General features: G+C 44.1%; 1 protein-coding gene across 1 annotated transcript; it reads right to left on the bottom strand.

The window, feature by feature from the left end:
* Window positions 1-224: 224 nt before the first annotated feature.
* Window positions 225-5202, bottom strand: sox18 (SRY-box transcription factor 18). Its single transcript, XM_028410891.1, has 2 exons — window positions 4380-5202; window positions 225-3150 (listed from the first exon to the last, which is right to left on the bottom strand). The coding sequence occupies exons 1-2, from the start codon at window positions 4762-4764 to the stop codon at window positions 1922-1924; spliced, it is 1614 nt and encodes a 537-aa protein (XP_028266692.1). The 5' UTR covers window positions 4765-5202; the 3' UTR covers window positions 225-1921.
* Window positions 5203-19862: the final 14660 nt, after the last annotated feature.

The following is a 19862-nucleotide window of genomic DNA, read 5'->3' on the forward strand; positions in this document are numbered from 1 at the left end:
TATTCCTATAGTTTGATGGAGATTGGTTGAGGTGATCAGCTTAGCGACAGCTGCTAGCTTGGATCACAAGCAACGACAAATTATTGAGTTTTTGTTTCCAATTGCTGATCTCTCATACTCATTACTCATCTTAAGTTGTATTTTTGTAAATACTTTTTTTCTTTTCACTCCATAAAACAAACAAAAAAACTCAAAACAAAAAATGGCCTTTTCTGTACAAAAAATAATCTTGGAAATTAGATTTTTTTTAATAAGTAGTGTTCCTTCTGTACAGCTAAGACATCATAATAAACCCAGTGCAAAGAGAACATTTCATAGTCTCAACTTCTCCTTCACATACTGTCAAGAATCATAGCATCAATATATATATATATATATATATATACAGTAAACCAGGCTTCCAATAACCATACACATGAAACTGCATCCCAGGATCTGATGATATGAGGCTGCTTTATGTGGTTTTTGTAAATAAAATCACTGAGAATTCACAGGGCAGATACTTGAATCCCTGTTATTCAAGAATTACATTTTGTTTACAAGTGTGATTATACCAGAGAGGTTTTCTGGTCAGAATTAACAACATATCTGTGTTTCCAAGAAGCAAAGCAACTCCAAACTTACAGATTCTGGCATGGAGTCTGACAAGAGGCCCTGTCATGGACTCAGCCACAGAGAGGGAATGGCATGTATCAGGGTTAAAATTCCAAAAAAGAAAGAAAGAAAAAACAGCTTGTAAAACATCTTGATAGTTTGTGGGAGACATCAGTGGTCTGTTCTGGGTTAGTGGCCAAGGCTTTCCCGACAACACTTTGGAGATATATGTGGAGGGGCTGGATCAGATCGCTCCCACCACACAGTCTCTCTCTTTATCACGAGTTTGTCGTTCATGATCCCATTAAGAGGTGACTTCTTAGGAGTTCAGTGGAGATGAGTATGTGCAAGGTCCTGAGATGAAATGTCAAAAATCAACAAAAAACACGAGATGATCGTAGATTTCTGAGGCTTCTTGGGCCACACTGAGAGAAGAGAGCACGGAGAAACAGTTCCATGCTCCAAGGCTCAAGGTTTATTAGCGTTATGCTAACACCAAGCTAAAAAAGTGGGAAGTCTGAGATGAGGCAGAAAGTGCTTCCTCTTTCAGTCAGCTGATTCCATTAGCTAATACTCTGCTAGTTAGCTAACTAGTTACTAGGAGTAACTCAGAAAAAAACTATTTAACTATCTATCTAAACTATTTCCAGATTTCTAGAGTGTATTATTGCACTCATAAGTGTTTTTTTTTTGTTTTGTTTTACAATTGTTGTTTTCTTTTGGTTTACTATGTAACCAACTAATAGAAACTCACTTTACTTTAAGAGAAATAGTGCAACAAATGATATGTCTAGTTTGATTGGGTGATTAGATTAGCTTAGCCAGCATAGCTAAGGCATGTGACAGCTTCTGGTGGTGTTTGTTGACAAGAGGTTCTGAGGTTCTATGTTCTGAAGAACTGTTCATGTTCTGACCTGTTATTAATAACAATTGAGAAGATTGGACCAGTTGTTTTTTTGTTTTTTTTTTGAATATTTGCTGCAGCCCAGACTCTACCCCCAGCGGCTCCCCAGGTAAGTTGAGTTTGCGCTGTAGCTATCAAGGCGAAAATGCTAGCTGTTCAATATTATGATCAAGAATGTATTTATTGATGTAAAGGTAAACATTTCCATGCCTCAAATTTGCTTTCCAGTTAGCATGTCTGTTTAGCATATAGAACAAATGTCTTATCTTAAATTTAGAGCATGAATCAAGGAGAGATGACTTGACTGTCTATGAGCCAAAACAAATGTTCCCAGCATACGTTCCCCCTATCATGTCACACTGCTTCAAACTGCACCAACACAAACAACAGGAGGTACGTGTAAGAGATGAGATCATGGAGGGTTCATCCAGTGATACAGGCGCTGTAATAGACAGCGCTGCTAGCATCAGAGAGGGCAGATATCAGAGGACTGCTGCCATCATCACAACCACTGACACCACTCATAATGGTGCTGCGCCCACCCAGGACCTTTGAGCCACCCCCGCATCCTCCGCCCAGGGCATAGGCCTCCTCTCGGCTTCTTCCCATGTTACATACATACTGGTCAAACTCATGCCTGTCCACTTCAGACCAAAACTCAGCAGAGGAAGACACCAGATGGCCCGTGGACTCTGGATTTGAATGGTCTAAATGCACAGAGGGGAGGAAGGTTGACGGAGGTGGGATGGAGGAAGTTGAGCAGGAAGAAGGAGGAGTTTCAGGAGGAGGTGAAAGCTGCCCCAGATGAGAGGGGGTGAAGTGGTTAGTGGCAGGGGCGGCGCTCCCGTACGCCTGGCTGAAGTAGCCCACAGGAGCAGAGCTCAGGGGGGTTTGGTGGCATTTTATCGGCTCAGGGAGGCTGATGGAAGGCTGAGGATAGGAGACAGGGGTGGAGGAGTCAGACAGAGGTGGTGGGCACTTTACTGGACTCCTCAAGGCAACCTGGTGACTAGTAGGATTTAACTTGGAACTGGAACTCCTACCGGGACTCAGAGTGGAACTCATGCTACCGTTTAAACTGGCGCTGATTCCCGAACCCTGACTGTGCATGGAGTTGTGGAGATTGTTGTTGTAGTGATGGCTGTAATGCTGATTATGATGGTGAAGGTGGTGGTGGGGGTGATGGTACCCGCTCCAACCTCCCATCCCTGCCTCCTCTTGCATATGTTGGGGGAAGAACACAGAGTCTCCGTCATCCAGAACATCCAGAGGGGACATCTCCGGAGTGGGTAGGCCATAGCTCTCCAGCTCTGGGTGCCCGGGGTTCTGGTGGTCCCTGAAGTGACTCAGAGATGGCAGCAGGTGGTGATGATGATGGTGGTGAGGAGGATGGGAGCCTGGATGTCCATAAGCAGAACCTCCAGAGACACTTTCTGCACTCACAGGTCCCAAACCAAGGCCAGGTGCACCGCCTTGAGCCAAGCTGTGCAGCAGGAGCCCTGGTTCGACCCGCTTGAGTTTTTTGGTGGTCTTTTTGCGGCGAGGCCTGTACTTGTAGTTTGGGTGATCCTGGAGGTGCTGGACACGCAGGCGTTCAGCTTCCTCCACAAACGGTCGCTTGTCTGTGGCGCTCAGGGCCTTCCATGACTGACCTGAAGGAAGAGAAGGAAAACTAAATTACAGACATCTCTGCAGATTGTCCGTCAGAATAAAATCAGTCCTGAGTTCCTTAAAGTCTTAAAGAACTCATAATAAATTTACATTAGTTACAATTTTACTGCAGATAGAAGGTTTTTCTGGAGAACAACACTGATGTATTCAAGCTGTCCAAACCTTGAATTCAAACCCAGAACCCACTTAGCTTCCTGCCATAAATGACAAAAACACACACTGCCTAAAACCATACACAATATCATCAGTATATTCCAGGTACTATTCATCTAAAGTGTCTCAACAGATGATTTAACATTTTTACAGTGTTGGTTACCTTCTTTACATACATCCACATTTCTAATACCTAGAAACAGTAACTGTAAAGACCACATGTTGAACACTCCGGCCTGGTTCAGACACAGAAACTGCAGTTTCAGCTTTAAAGTCATCTTTAATCCAGCCGCCTGAAGATCTGAAACGTTTCTTCTTCCAGAAACATTGTGGTCATTAAACGTCTCTGAGCTGCAGATGAGCTCCAGCTGTCAAGTGTGCAGAGCAGCTCTCAGCGTGAAGTTTAGACTTTAGAGTTTCTAAAGAGTGAATTGATACTAAAGCAGCTTGACAAAGCTCGAGCATTGATTCCATCATCTCTGTATCGAGCCCTCAGTTTATAATCAAGCTGCATTTCTTCAGAATCGAGCTGTGACCTCCTGCACGGTTATAAGGTGGCTGTAAAAACGTCTCTTACTGGAGGAGAGCAGTGTTTGTGGTCAGCTTGGACCCGTGTCAGCTGCTGTGGATTGCACTATTTTGACAAACTGTGGAGTTTGGAACATAATGAGCACATGGACGGACAGAGGAGTGATTTATGAGGGGGTCAGAAGTTTCTAAGGACAACTGGGAGGTTTTCTTTTCACCTACTCTGTGACAAATTTAAAATGAGTGAAAATGATCAGTTTATAGTGCAGAGTTTGGGATTAAATGCTTAATTTATTTTACTTTTGTTACAGTGAGGGGTAAATAGTGAAGCTGTTAAAGTTCTTTCAACTTCTTCCGATTAAAAAAAAATGTAAAATTAAGTAATGAACAAAAACAAATGGACCTGAAATAACATGTATAAAACGCAACATCTGGTTTGGAGAGGCTCAGGATTGTCTCAGAGAAAGTGTGAAACAGTCTATGTTTCATGACAGGGATTTGTATAAGAAATAATAATAGGTAATCTTACCCAGCATCTTGCTGAGCACGGCGTTGTGCAGGTCAGGGTTCTGCAGGGCCAGGCGCTTCCTCTCATCTTTAGCCCACACCATGAAGGCATTCATGGGCCTCCTGATCCTCTGCTCGGCCCCCGAGGTTTTCCCATCGCTCGCTGCGACGCCTCCCTGGTTCTCATCTGGACTCTGTCCTCCTGAAAGAACGGCTTCTGCTCTCCTCATGTTCCCGCTTCCCAGGCCATCGGGGGAGCTGCAGTCTCCAGACAGGCTCTGCTCAAAACCCATTTCAGAATCAGAGGCGGGACTCGGGGTACCTGACGTCCAGGTGCCCCCAAGGGACATCCGTCCGGATGGACGCAGGAGAGTCTCTCTAGACAAGCTGGACTCGGATAAATTCATTCCAGGAAAGTTTGATTGAGCTTTTTTTTTTTTTTAGTCCCAGTGAAATTCTGCAAACGTCTGTCTCGGTTTGTTGGGTTGCAAAGTTCTGGTAAAAAGTTGTAACTGAAAATGTTTCAGAGGGCGAAGACGAGGAGAAGAATTTGATGGATTTGGAGCACAAATCCCAAAGCAAAGCATCGAGATGTGAGAGGAGGGGGAAGACGAGGCAGAAAGAGAAAACAAACAAGGTTGTGGTGCAGGATATTCCCCCAGAGCAGGATCCACAGTGACTCGCCTCTGCCTTCTGTCCACTCGGTCTGTTTTTTTTTGTCTGAGGTTCTTGTTTGGAGTGTGCGGCGCAGCGGTGCTTTCCCTCCGTCACTCAGGCCGTCCGGCGCACCGTCTCTGTCTGTCTCTTTTGAAAGTTTTGAAAGTTGTGGCCAGATTTAACCGACCCACGCTGTGTATATATACCCCGCCCTGACCAATCAGATAAACATATAGCTGAGGAGTTAACCAATGAGATGCCAAGGAACAAGTGTGTGTGTGTGTGTGTGAGACACAGCATAGGAGGGAGGAGAAGGAGGAGGTCCAGACTTTGCCTCCCCCTCTTTCCTCCTCTGCAACCGCCACCCTTTCCTCCCCCCTGAAGTTTCACACACACACACACACACACACACACACACACACACACCCTGTCCGCCTGTACAGGGAGATGTAATCAGAGAGGTTCCATTGTTTTTGCCCAACTGAGAATGGAGCTTCTCACACACATACACACACCAACCAATACACACACTCAAGACAAGCGCGTGCACACACACACACACACACACACACACACACACACACACACACAGCTTAAAAGAAGACAGACACAATAAATGAAGACGACACATTTATAATTTGCTAACAAATGAGAGACACTACATGATTACACACACACACGGTAGCCTGTGTTTCTATATGCGTTTCTATCTGTGTGTGTGTGTGTGTGTGCATTTGAGGGCAGGACAGCGGTAACACAGTCGACCACAGTCCCAACCAGAGCGATTAGTGGCTCCACTTAACAACAACTCACAGGGAGTGAGGGAGAGGGAGAGAGGGAGGCAATCATTGGATGGGGGTAGTGATAGTTATGGGGGTACAACAACGGGGCTACAGGACTGACTGATGCACTAAACTTTATAGATTAAATAACATAAAAATGTCCTTTAGGTCCAGTTGGACAGAAACATACTATATGGACAAAAGTATGTGGACACCAAGCCATCATAAAGCATTTATAAAGTCTGATGAAGGTCAGAGGTCAGGACAGACTCTCAACTGTGATGATCGTTTCTTTGAGCTTTTTTTATGCAAAGACACAAAGTTCTAAATCCTCTAAATAATCTGGTCTGAAGCTGCAACGATGATCAATGAATGGAAGTTTGTTTAGAAACTAGGACATTTTCCAAGGGTTTGTCCATCAAATGTCAGAAAACATGCATCATCATCATCATCATCATCATCATCATTATCACATAGTAAAATATCCAACTGAAAAACATGGATGACCAGAAATATCAGTTATGCTGTGTTCATGTTCTTGTTGGAAGTTTGGGACTCTAAACACATGACGGTGCTGATGCATTGATGAGCTACTTCACAGTCACAGAGACCCGATCCAGGCATGGAGGACCTGGTCACACCGGGTCTGTGGACAGCTCGACTCTAAAAGTGCTGCTTCAAAGTCAGACTTCGTTTTCAAACTCATTCATCAACTCAACAACCTCTTAGCATGAATAATATACAGTATGTGGTGTTTGTCTGTCTGCCAAGGACATGCCACCCCCCCCCCCCCTCCATCCACCACAATATAATGACCCCCCCCCCCCCCCCCCCCCCACACACACACACACACACACAGATACACACACTTTCCTCCCCACACCCAGCTCCATGGGAGACTGCTGTGGCGTCTCAGAGCCTCCTGCTCCACCAACCAGGAACTACTCCCACTTACCACTGTTGTCCCTGTGTGTGTGTGTGTGTGTGTGTGTGCGCCGTGTGTGTGTAGACTTCACTGTCTACAGAGTGAACTAGTCAAGATATACAAACTGTGTCCATAGTGTGAAAAACTGTGTCTTTAAATAAAAAGAAAACCAAAATATATAAAATATATATAATATAAAACTATAATAGGAATTTTGTCTGTATACTGATGCATCATCTTGTTGGCATAGCTCCACTTACTGAGTCAGTGACAAGCCGTGTAGTCTTGGCCGGTGAAAGGTTAACTGGTGTGGGTGGACTGCATTTAAAGAAAGGGTTCAGAATGTAGCCCCAAGAAGAATGAATGAGTTTATGGGTCTAAATGTGTTATACAGGAAAAACTCATGTTCTATGCTTCATAAGCGCTACAGGCTTAGCATTACACTAAGGAGTCCAAAGGTTTATTGACTTGTGATCGAGTGCGTTAGCCTTTTTAAATGATGATGACACCTGGCTCCTGGTCTGGGGCAGAGCTCCAAACCTCCACCTCTGCATTTACACACATGCATTTCAGCCTTATGAACACATGTGTATCTGTCTGGCTTAAGCATGATGATCTTCATCTCTGACAAGAGTGAAGTTACATTTACATTTGAGGATGTGTTACATTCAATCTGATCTAACGATCAAGGTTCATCCTCCGGGGAAATCGCAGCAAACTGTTTCAGTTGTTAGGGAAGTTTTCTAAATGTCTGATGTGTGGTTTAAACTGATATGATCAGATTTTCAGGATTTAGATTAGGGAAAGATGGACTCAGAGGAAACAACACACCACCTGATTTCAAGGTGTTCTCCACCTCTAACCCATCTGTTATGTTCTTATTGCATTAAATCATTATTACTACAAATGTTTCGTGTGTGTGTGTGTGAGTGAGAGAGAGAGAGAGAGACACTGTCGTGGCACCACACCTTTGCCACAAAGGAAATTTGGCAGTGACTCCAGACATTGTGGCGTGAAAGAAAAAGAGAGGAGAGAGAGTGAAAGAAGGAAGGAGGACATGGCAAGAGGGACATTTTTCCTTACAACCCCTTATAACACACACACACACACGCATGCACGCACAAAGCACAAACAAACACGCACCCACATTCTGGACAAGAAACGAAGACACAATGGCATCATAATGGGTGTGTTTACTAGTGTGTGTGTGTGTGTGTGTGTTTGTGTGTGGGAGAGGTCATGTTCACACACTGTTCTATTTTTGAACACGCTGAAAGAGGGAAGTGTGTGTGATGATTGATGGGAGACACACACACATACACACCACTAAGACGGGTCACTGCGGGAATCCCCCACCTTTATCACTGACCGACACACAAACACACACAAACACACACACATGCACAGTTGCATACTGTATAATGTGAGACACAGAGACCAGCCTCATACACATCATCTGTGTGACCCTTGACTTGAATATGGGATTCAGCCTGCATGAGTATTTTTGGAGACAACAGGCTTAAAGATGTGGGTTAGTTACTGCGCGATGTCTCCATCATGTCCACTGGCTACACCTGCTTTACCCTGCAGGAGTTCACAGGGGGCTGAAACTTGATGGTCCTAGATGGATCGGTTAGTGTTGGTAAGTTTCGTCATCAGAACGCATGAAAAAGCCTCTGCTCTGAATTTACACAAACAAAGTCAGTGTAAGGAATGCATGCACGGTGAAATTTGGTTCATGGAGCCATAGAACTGGCTCGAACCATTGTGCATATGGATTGTGTCCTTGAAAGCAGAGCCATGGTGTCCAAAGCTGTCCCTTTCTGTATCCATGTCCACAATGGAAAAGCTGTGTCCCAATTCAGAGGCCACATCCTCCTAGTAGTCACCCTCAAAAGACCTCAAAGGGCACTTTAACAGTTGTTACATGCAAGGGTCTCTCCTCTGTGCTGCTCCTGTTGCCTAGCAACCTGCCGTAGATAATAACACTTAAACATTTACTCGTCAGCCAATCAGTGTGTAGAATATGCTGCTTTCTAATGTACTGTCACCAACATGCAATGCATTCTGGGATATCGGACCATAAAGGATCCACCTCGTACTTCCCCTCAGCCTCCACCAATTAGCTTATGCTAATTAACGAAGGGTAACAAATGCTGTGAGCATGTTCACCATGTTGGCTAAATGTTCAGGAGGAACGGAGCAAATTTGATCTAACATCATGGTTAAGATGGGGAGAGAGGTTCATCCTGAGGGGAATATGAATGACTGAGGGCGACTAAGGATGAACACAGTCAGTAGGGTTGATCCTCTGGGACCCTAAATGCTAGCCTGGCAAAAACAGAAGAAAATCTAAAACTGATCTTAATTTAGAAAATGAAATAAATGACTAAATTAGGCAAGGACTGGAAGCGGTTGGCGACAAGGGGCCTACAATAAGATAATTGTACAATAAAGGACATAAAAATGTATTTTTGAAAGCACTGCTTATTTTTCCAGCTTGTGTCCTGCTGACACCGCACCAATAATTGCTGTATTCTGTTTTTCTGTGTCTCTGCAGCATGGGCTCCAAGAGGAGTTTCACGACCCCATCAAACTCTTTCTTAACCCGCTGTCCCATTCAGAAGCAGGAGGAAAATGAGCCTGTTTGCTCGTGTCAGATGTCTGCACGTTCATTTATGTGTTTGTGTGTGAGGTTTTATGATTCAAAAATACATGGGCGTGATGGAGAAACTGGAGCCATTTTCCCCTTGAACTGCCGCTGTGTACAAACCTCTACATGCTGAGTCGGTTTCAGCGTTTGAAAATTGGTCTAAACTTGGACCAGATCATTTCATAAATATGAGCAAAAGTGTGAAAATGGGACTCTTTGTGGCCATTTTTTCCAAACTGCTATAAAGACTGATAAACAGCTTAATTCATTTTCTCCCCCCTCTGCAGACACAGTGGTGGAATGAAAACTTCACAGCATCACAGCAGCCTCTTTTAAAGTCCGTCACTCAGACAAAAACGAATGCACAAACTGAAACTCACCACCACGAACTGATGAAGCTGCTCGGAGGAGAAACATCTTCAAGAAAACTCTACAAGTCCAGATGCTTCAAAAAAAAAAGAAGAAGCTGAAAAGACATGACTGAGACAAACGGGCCAGGCTCAGCAAAGTCAGGTGAAAGTAATCAGAGAAGGGCAGGTAATCAAAGAACAAAAACAGGAAGCAGAAACAGACAGGAAGTAAATTTTCAAAATAAAACAAAATATAACAAACAAGCAGGAAGTTACAGGCTCAAAGCACAGAGAGAAAAACGTACAACCCAGGATAAGTAATAAATAAATAAAGCTGATATGAACTGGACCTCCATGATTCTGACTTCTTTTGTAGAGTCCAGAGAGTCTGATGAAGGGTGATGAGGTCAGGCGTGAAGGTGCGGGTGCTGAATTTACGTTTAGTCACAAAGTTTCTGTTTTTGACACCTGCTCAACATTTAGTGCCTTCAAACAGCAAGAAATCCACTGACGTATAGTTTCTGTATCTACTGTGAGTAACCCGGAGACAGCGCTGTCAGCTGTCTGTCTGTCTATTCATAGGCCTTCAGTGCAGCTTATCATTTCTCATCCTGTAATTAATGTGCTGCAGCACCGCAGGACAATATACGACCTTTCCCAGTGAACACAAACGCCTCTGTCTTCTTGTTTTGTGTCTCCTCTCTCATGTCCTGTTGTCTTCTTCGTCTTCTCGCTGCCTCTGTCATTTTCAGTCTGACTCTCACGCTCTCATCACGGTGCTGCCGCCTTTACACATCTGTCATGTTCGTCCTTTTGTTTTCACGTCTTTAATCTCTTTATTACTCTCATCTCTGTCACATGCATTTATCTCCCTTATTCTAGCCTCAGGATATCAGGGGATTTCTTTTTTCTCCCTCAAAAATAGTCCTGCACACGCAGGCAGGAAGGTAGAAGCACGGGTCAGGAGATAAAGCAGAGATGCATTATGGGAAAATGACCTGTGATGCATGTGATGTCACGATCAGGGTTAGACAAAGACTGAATTCATTTCTCAAGTATCTAAGGAAGGACAGTACTCGTAGCTATAGCAACATGATGCCAAAAAGCACTCAGGAGGCTCATGATAGTCTGATGGGAAATAAAACAATTTTTTTTATTTAAATCTATTAAATTGTTCACATTTTTGAAGAACAGTTACTTCCTCATGTGGTAGCAGCACAGTGTAGAGACAGACAGGAAACACAGGCAGAGAGAAGAGGTTGTGACACACAAGAAGAAAAAAATTCCCAGGCGGATACAGGAAGGACGGCCTGGAGTAGAGGTTACGGTGCACATCCAGGGTTTTAATCTGGCCTGCGATTTAAGCTCTCTTTCTCTCCTCTGATCATGTTTCCTGTCCTCTAAAGGCAAACGAAGCCAGCGCAGAAGGTCCAAGACCTGTAGTTCCTCTAACGGCCACTTGGCGGTGGGTCCGAATGTGAGTTACTCCTCATAGACCTCCATGTTAAAATGTCCAATGTGACATTTTAACATGCACAAATCACAGAACACTCAACACCACTGCTTGTAATTTACAATAAGATGGAACTTGTCAAATCCAACACGAGGAATTTTTGGGGTTAGAAAACATGACTCTGTGACACCAGATGTTCTTTTATCTCCATGGGGAGCATTGCTCTGTATTTCACTAAAAGTATACAACTGCCAAGAGTCAAAGCGGACCATCCCGGCTGATTACAAGTGCACGAGGCGCCAAAATGTAGCAGCAGCAGAAAAAAACAAAAAAAAACAGTGTTAGCGTTATATTTAGTAAAAGCTGCTGACGTTGAACTCGGAACAGAGAGTGTGTGGTCGGGAAATAAATTGAAATATTATGCATTTACATATTTGTGTGCCAGTCATGGTGCCTGCTGGCATTCCTCAGCCCTCTGAAGATGTTGACTTCCATATGATTAGTGCAAACACAGACAGGAAGTGTTAACTCACTAACTAGCACAAATTACAAACCCCTGCTGAGCTGCTGACTCATTCATTTCTGCTTCAGCAACCACATCAGCTGCACCAACTGACACTCAGTCGACCCGTGTAACACCCTGCCACTCTGGACTAATGATGGGGTAAAAAGGTTGAAGGTCTATGCACTGTCTGGAAAAATCCTCCTCTGCTTTCCCTAATGACCAGAGAGGAGGACAGATGATCACTTTGATACGTCTCAGTGGTTGTTCACTGTGGTTACACTGGCAATCCATCCATTCAGTGTGGGGACTCAGCATTGGACTGACCTCCAAAGGGAGACAAAAGACGTGTGAGTGATCACCATCATAGAGCCAGACGATGAAGGGCAGCGTCTCTGGTCTGCAAAGAGGGGCAGTGGAGACGCTGGTGGATTCAACGACAGGCCAAAGGACAACAACTGAAATCACAGGAACATACAGGTCCTTGCATGGGGAGGATGGGTCATTACCTGGCAACACACTGTCACACCCATCCTGTCACATGTTGGACGTCACTGCGTGAAAAGGAGCGACATCCGCTGTGTCTGAAATTACACCATGCATGGACAAGTTCTGTCCAAATCTATACAGCAACGATGCTATTAACAGCAGGTGGTTCTTCTTTATGTAGCCGATGAGCCAATGAGCTTGCACGGTCCGCTACAACAAAAAAGAAAAGTCGAAATATTGATCAATCATCGTATTACCACTGCACAGAAGGTTCTTAAACCCCAGCAGTGCAGCTGTCATCGCCGGCCGGCCTCGCTGTGTGACGAAGGGTTCGACGGTCAGCCCTCCTCTTCCTCTGTCTCTGTCTCTGTGAAATTACACATCACATGTGGTCTGCGTCTTTCCAGGGGTCTCCTCTGGGACTTTATCACAGGATGCTGTGAGCTCAAATCATTCAGTCGCAGCAGTGCCAACAAGTGCCAACCACACACAAGGCCAAATCTGGAATGAAGTATTTAAACCGATACTGTATTTAACAAGCGTGAAGTGTGTCTGTGATTCTGTGAAGGAGAAGTCAACATCACTAAAGGGATTTAGGTCAGACACCTCTGAGATAATATAAGATGGATGACCCTGATTCTGATGGCACCATCTTCCTCCTGTCTTCCTCATCCAGACAGTAAGCTAATTAGCAGCTGGCTATCACCCATGCAGGAGAAACTAGTACTTTAAAACCAGAAGTTTCACTAATATATGGAGCTACAAGTCTGGAAATGTCACAAAAGTATGGTTAAGAAAATACTGGTGAACTGTACCAAGAAGCACATTTAACACTCACAGCATGCCTGTAGTCCAGGTCAGCTAATGACATGGAGCTGAGCACATGGATTGTTTTACATGTGTTTGGGGCCACCTTGTTGCAGGGGCCCCCGATTATAAGACAATTCTTATTCAGATGTAATTTGAGAAACTAAAAATATAGATGAATATATCGTGTCTGTTAATTTGGAGACTATATTGTTATAGAAGTGCTCTGTGCTCTGTGATGCTGAGTCAGGACCTCTTTCTCCACGTCTCCAACAGGAGTCAGCTGCTCTGTGATGGTCTGTGTGTTTATTTGTTTGTTGCTGATAAAAGAAGCACTGATGCTTCTTTTTAGCATTTCCTTTAAAATAAATATTGATTATTTTTGTGTATCACTTAAACCTAAGCTTGGCATAGAGCTCACAATAAGTTTATTAGAATCCAAAAATCATATCTTACAAGAGCAAAAGTACTTAAACAATCCTCGAAGGTTGAAACAGGCTTGGCATGGCACACAAGACAAACTGGCACCGAGTGAAGGAATCACACACAAGGTATACAGAGAGAGAGGGCGAGACAACGAGGCACAGGTGAGACACATTAGGGAGGAGCGAGCACATGAGGAAGGGGAAGACAACACCTGAAACTAGAGGGAGAGCAGTGACTTCAAAATAAAATAGAAAACAAAACCCAAACTACAAAATAAAAGCCCTGGCTCAGGCAGACACCCTGACAGGCTACTGTTTGATTCTACTACACAGATTAATTCACATTGATTCATTAAAATCGTTAATATAATGAGACGGAACGACCCCGAGCCTAAAACCAGACAGCACGTTGTGTGTAAACATTTCCTCACTCTTCATGAAAAACTGCACAGAACCTAAAATACTTTGCGTGACAAGTTACAGACATTACTCCGAGTAACTTCTGGTGCTTTCTGACACCACGGTAACCTCCATACCACACATCGTAATGACAGGCCGCACTGACATCACTCATTATTAAAACTGTGTTATGCAAAACTGGATGACGGCTGCAGCGACATAAGGCAGACAGGACAGAGCCGACCCGTCTGAACTATTTTCACACAGATCCTTTGGAACTATGATTCAGAGCTGTTTGCAGAGGAATTCTCAGAAACCCCGCTCTGCATTGTTGTGAGCCGCATGTTTCTGGCTTCCCTCACATGCATTCCTTCAGGCTGGTATGTGCCACTGACCTGTCAGCAGCCAGAGAGTGCACTCCCATGGAGAGCGAGGCAAAGACGCACAGTCTCCATCCATCTGAAGACATTTCATGTCCTCAATCAATAACAGTCCTCACATATAACACCAGGCTAATTTTAGATCAGACAGTAAAGGAACCTGAGGAGTGCTCGCCTTCTCACAATAAGATAAGAGATAAGATATGCAGGTGGATGTTGGTAGCAGCAGAGGTTTTGCTGTTGAATGAATGTAATGAATGCATGTTTGAAGATAAACCATGAGGTTTATCTAACCTTATTACCCTGTTGTCAGGTTTGGATTTAAAGGACTCAAGGTGAAGGCAGGACACAGCACACTAGGCGAGGTTTATGGAAAAAGAACAACAAAAAACACACACACTCTAAGAAATATTCAACTAACCAAGAAACAATCCAAAAAACGTACAGCAAGGCTAAGGAGACGATCTGGCCCAGACAAAGGGGAACACAAGACCTAAATAGACAAAGGGACAAGACACAGGTGAAACACATTAGGGCGGGGCAAACAATCACAAAAGGCGGGAACACAGGGGAGGTAAAACTCATGGACAAACACCAGGGAGACCGGACTTTCAAAATAAAACCCGGAACTAATTTACAAACCTGAAAATAACCGAAAATACTAAATCATGTATTTTAACACCAAACTATGACCAGTAACTTTTAGTGCTTAACTAAGCCATGAGTAAAAATGAAACCTTACAGGAAAAAAATAAGCTCTGGCGTCAGGGGACATGAACACTGGACTTTTAGACAGAGTCAGTAATTTAGTTGAATATTTGTAAGCTGCAGGTCAGTCACACTGGATGTAGTTGAGGGCTCTATGGGCTGTTTTTTTTTTGGTGGCCTGGTTTCGGTGTATAATTGCTCTGCAAGTAACATTAGCAGTGTTGCTGTCAGTGTGGGGTATTGATACAGTTCTGTGTCTGGTGTATTGAAACACAAGCAAGCTGCTCATTGGCTAGCAGTGGACCAGTCCATCATGATGTCCTCCTTCTCCAGGAGACGTCACAAGTCATTTACTGACACTCACAGCCGGTGTGCTCAGAGTAACTCATAGTTTGGGTTAAAACAAGAGAAGCTTCTCTGCTATTTTATTGGTTACCATGGTGACGAATCTTATTTTAAACTCTACATTTAGTTATCAAATTCATACAACCACAGGAGGGCGCCACATATAGACACCAGTCATTCAGCTTTCCTGCTGAGTTTGAGCGGCTCATCATCCTCAAATTAAAATTTGTTTTAATCAAATGTTTGTTTACTCTTGTTTTAAGAGTCCTGTAACAGTCCGAGGGTGCTGATAAAGTCAACACTTACTTTGACCAAGATTAACCCCGTCGTCACCACTTCATTCCCCGATTCATCATCGAGGGTCGTGTTATTAGAGAACCAGTATAATTACATGACACCATGTGCACGAGGAGGAATACACACTTTTATTTTCTTCTGCGGTCGTATTTCTCACATTTCCTTTGATCATTGTGTTCACCAGTCTGTGTTCAAAGAGGCAATTGTCACCAAGCGGTGCGCTCTGATCCGCCGTGTTCTGTTGTCGTCATTTCTCATTCCGTTGGAACCACATCAGTTGTGTGTTTTGTTTCCACATGTGTTGGAGCTGGAGCACTTTCAGCTTCGCAGCACATGGAGAGGAGCGAACAGCTGCCAGTCTGACTCCCAGTCAAGTCCTGAGATGGTGGGAGCTGTCACTTCATTAACTGCAGCATTAAATACGAGCACAGCCATTAAGCACTTTGTAAACTCTGAGTTTGATGCATGCAGTGTTGGAGAGTTTCTTGTGATTACGATCAAAGCTGTAGAAAATGATTAAAAAGTTACTTTTGCTGACAAGAATTAAAGCTGAAGCCCTCTGATGGACCATCCCTCTGCTGCTGTAAGCCAAATGAACTCATTGTAACAGATTGACTTCATTAAATCTGAATATTGAACTAAAATTTACAAGAAGATTTATGATGTTAATTAGCTGAAAATATTTTTTAACGGTGCTAAAATTGAAAGGGAACACAGCTGCTAAGTTGCTGTGATGCAGATGTGTTGATGATACTTTGGCCTTTTGAGGATTAAGCTTTTGTTCACGTATACCCCGTTCACACTGAGAAAATCAATCCGGCTAGAGCAGGATTCACCACCTAGTGGTTTGGAGGACAACAAACAAGCCGGGTTAAGCCGGATTGAGCATGGACACGTGTGTGATAGCCAGATGTGAAAATAGGTCTGAACGTATCCAGCTTAAAGGCGATCTGGATTCAATCTTACTCTAGCTGGATTGACTTTCTCCTGTGTGAACGGGACTGTTAGCTTAGCTGTTAGCTATGGAGGCTAGCTAATCCTTGATGTTCTGCAGGTTAGCCATGATGAACCATGTTAGAAATGTCATTTAGTAAAAACAACTTCTTTTTAATCACTTAACTGTTTTTTTTAATCCTTCACACACTTGGTTTGTGGCCTCAGCGTGCAGTGCATTGGTGTTTTGTTATCCGATATAAAATTAGGGCTCGATAATCGACATCTTTTGAATTGAACCTTTGTTTGAGCGTTCACACGTACAGACGGAACCATCGGGCCCGTGCAGAACTTCACGTATTCGCTCTTTGTTTCAGCCGCAGACTCGGGGCCTGTTTAGTCTGTACATTTGCACTTATCGTAGTTTTAGCCGCGCTAACAACAACGCTCTGTAAACCCCCCACATTTTTCTTACTTGCGTTCATTTCCGGCAGCGAATCGAATATCTTCATCAGAGATGTGTGTCAGAACAAAAGAAAACAGAGCAAGAGGCTGAGGGAAAGAAGGGAGGGAGGCTGGGAGGGGGGGACTACTTTGGATTGTTTGGCACAACCAGAGAAGTTGGGTGGAAGATAAAGTGTGTTTTTTTCTTCTTGTGGTGTGTGAGAGAAGTCTATTTTCTTCTTTTGTGGTCTGTGTAAAGAGACTTTTTTTCCCCTTTTGTGGCGAGCCTGTGGGAACTGCTGAATGAGATGGAGTGATTCCTGAAGTCAATGCTATCAGGCAGCCACACACTCAAACACTGACCGGAGAGGAGGAGGAGGGTGGGGTGATGGCGATAAGGAATGGGATGATGGGTAAGCTGCGTGGATTTAGATCTCGATGCGAACAAATACAAAAGCAGCACAATCGGACAAATAAAGGTCCGGTGCAGGAGAGAAAGGTCTGACCGGAGTTCAAAGCTGTGAGCAGGAGTCTGTGAAGCTCCCACTTTAAAACTCAATGCTTCATCCCACACATGGACACGATCTGTTCCTCATTATCACTAAATTAATTCAGAATAAATCACATCACAATTAGTCATTTCTCTTCGTTTATGTTGTTTTATTACTGCATTAATGCTGCAATGAAAAATGTTCCATTGACAGTTTGAGGAAGGTTTTGATGATTGTGAGAAAACAACGTTCTCTTTATTAAAGACATCTGAATGTGCTCATCTCTGAGCCTCCGAGGCCGTTCAGACAGGCAGCGTTTGATTTTGATGGCGTGCTCTCGTCTGATCGGTGGATGTGTACGACCCTTTGTCTCCAGGATGAAGCATCGCTGTCCCTGGAACACAGGGAGGAGGAATCAAGCTGAAAGTGCAGTGGTCCCGCGCTATAACGCGGTTCAGCTTCCACGGCCTCGCAGATTCACTGATTTTTTTTCGTGTAATTTTGCATGCTTTTTATTTTACAGCACATTGTGTTCTGCATCAACAATGATTGACTGACAATGGTCTGCAGCCAGTCTCCTCTGTGCTGTGTCTCCTGTACAGTGCAGAATGTGGACTGAAGACAGGGTTTGATCTTTGGTTTCATTCAATAATCCCGGACTTAATTTACTACGATTTGAACTTAGAGCGTTTAAACAAGAGAAAAGTGTGAGAATGTTTATGCATGTGAAGTGAGGGCTTTTACAGCCTTAAAACATCGATAATAATAATAATAACCGCGATAAACGAGGGACCACTGTACACACATTCCTAACAAGTTTCCATCTGTTTCCATGGTGACGGAGATTTACTAAATCTAAAGATGCCAGCCTGGGGAGTCTCACATGTTTGAGTATCGAACTTTTGTGCAGTCCTGGTTTGTGTGACTGCAGAATCCAGCTGCAGCTCCGGGCCTGCAAAGAGCTCAAACACAAACACAGCCCAGTCCTGCAGCAGAGCAGCCACTCATTTAAAGTGTAATTACTATCCACTCCACCACCATCCACTTAGTAAGCCACTGCTCCGGGCTGCAGTTGTTTTGAGTGCAGAAAATGATTTAGTCGTGAAGTGACAATTATAATGTTGGTTCTAGTCATTTGTGGTGGGCTGTCATCATTAATTAAAGCTGAGCTGAGCATCTGTGACGCTCCACAGGACGCCTCTTGTCTGCTAAGAGCTAAAACAACAACAACAACACCTCCATCGCAGAGAGATGTTCATTTAAAACGCAACGAAAACGCTGAGCGCGTGTAAAACGAGACACGGAGCAGCAGCTGGTGAAGAAGAATGAAGTTTGCGTCACACGTCTGGAGGCTTGTTGCCCCATTCTGGCCAAAAAGCGGCGACCTCTGGGTCGGAGACATGAAGCCAGCGCAGTGTGTTAAACATTGCAGTTCACTCTAGGGAAGCGAGTCAATCCCCATTGACCTCCATGTTAAAATGGCCGACAGCAGAAATAAACATGTTTACACTCCGGTTCAAACAATGTGTGTCATAAACATTTAACTGTATTTTTAGAGCTTTTTTCACTGAGCTTCAGCTGCAGATCAGACAGATACTCTCTGAATTTTTGTCACGTGACTGCTGCTCACAGTGACTCTATTCTAATGAAGCTTGTTTCAGATGCAGATAGGTCGAAAGGCCCCAAACAAAAACCCTTCCTCCTGGTTACAGGAAGAGCAAAACCCAGTCTCCCGACCCTAGCACTTGGTCCCCACTGTTACTTTAAATATTACCTCACAAAACAAGACAAAGACTGTAACTAGATAAATATTCAAATAACTCCCTCTCCCAGGGTCTCAAGACCCTCCCCTAGGGTCTGAGCTTTAGTGCTGGTCTTATCCAGAAGACAAGCACGGCAGGAGGGCCTCCACCCGCTTCTGCTTCTACACCGGCTCCACTCTCCAGAACCGCCTGCACACCACTCCTTTTCTCTCCTCTACTCCCAGACAGACCCACCTACAGGTGCAATCACTCATTAGAGCACAATCATCCCCTGGGACCACTATCACTATCACGGCTTCCTAGTTGCACTAAGACCCTGTTTACACATATACAGGTATTTTGAAAAACTGAGTCTTTTCCCTTCGTTTGCGCCTCTGAAAACGAATCTTTCTAAAAACTCCGGCAAAAGTGGAGCTTTTGGAAAACGGCGTGTTTGTGTTTCAATGTGAACTGACAAAAACTGAGAAAAACTGAGTTTGCGGCAGACTGTGCAGACTGTCAGTTCCTGATGCGCAGACTGTCAGTACCTTTTTTTGTGTAGTACGGCTCCCAGAGCAGCTGTAGTCCAGTAATGGAAGCATTCCGGGTAACGTTTGCATTTCTGTCTGATAAACCATGTGGTACGCATCATTCGTGGGGATCTGAGGATTCGTTTGTTGCACACTCGCAGCAGAAAGGGGCTCTAAGTTCATCCGTCCACAG

The sequence above is a fragment of the Parambassis ranga genome, chromosome 7, assembly GCF_900634625.1.
Source record: "Parambassis ranga chromosome 7, fParRan2.1, whole genome shotgun sequence".
NCBI lineage: Eukaryota > Metazoa > Chordata > Actinopteri > Ambassidae > Parambassis > Parambassis ranga.

Coding starts and splice junctions, on each gene's coding strand:
- sox18 (XM_028410891.1), bottom strand. CDS start 4,764: ATGAATTTATCCGAGTCCAGCTTGTCTAGAGAGACTCTCCTGCGTCCA. Junction 3,151..4,379: donor CGTGCTCAGCAAGATGCTGG/GTAAGATTACCT, acceptor CTCTTCCTTCAG/GTCAGTCATGGAAGGCCCTG.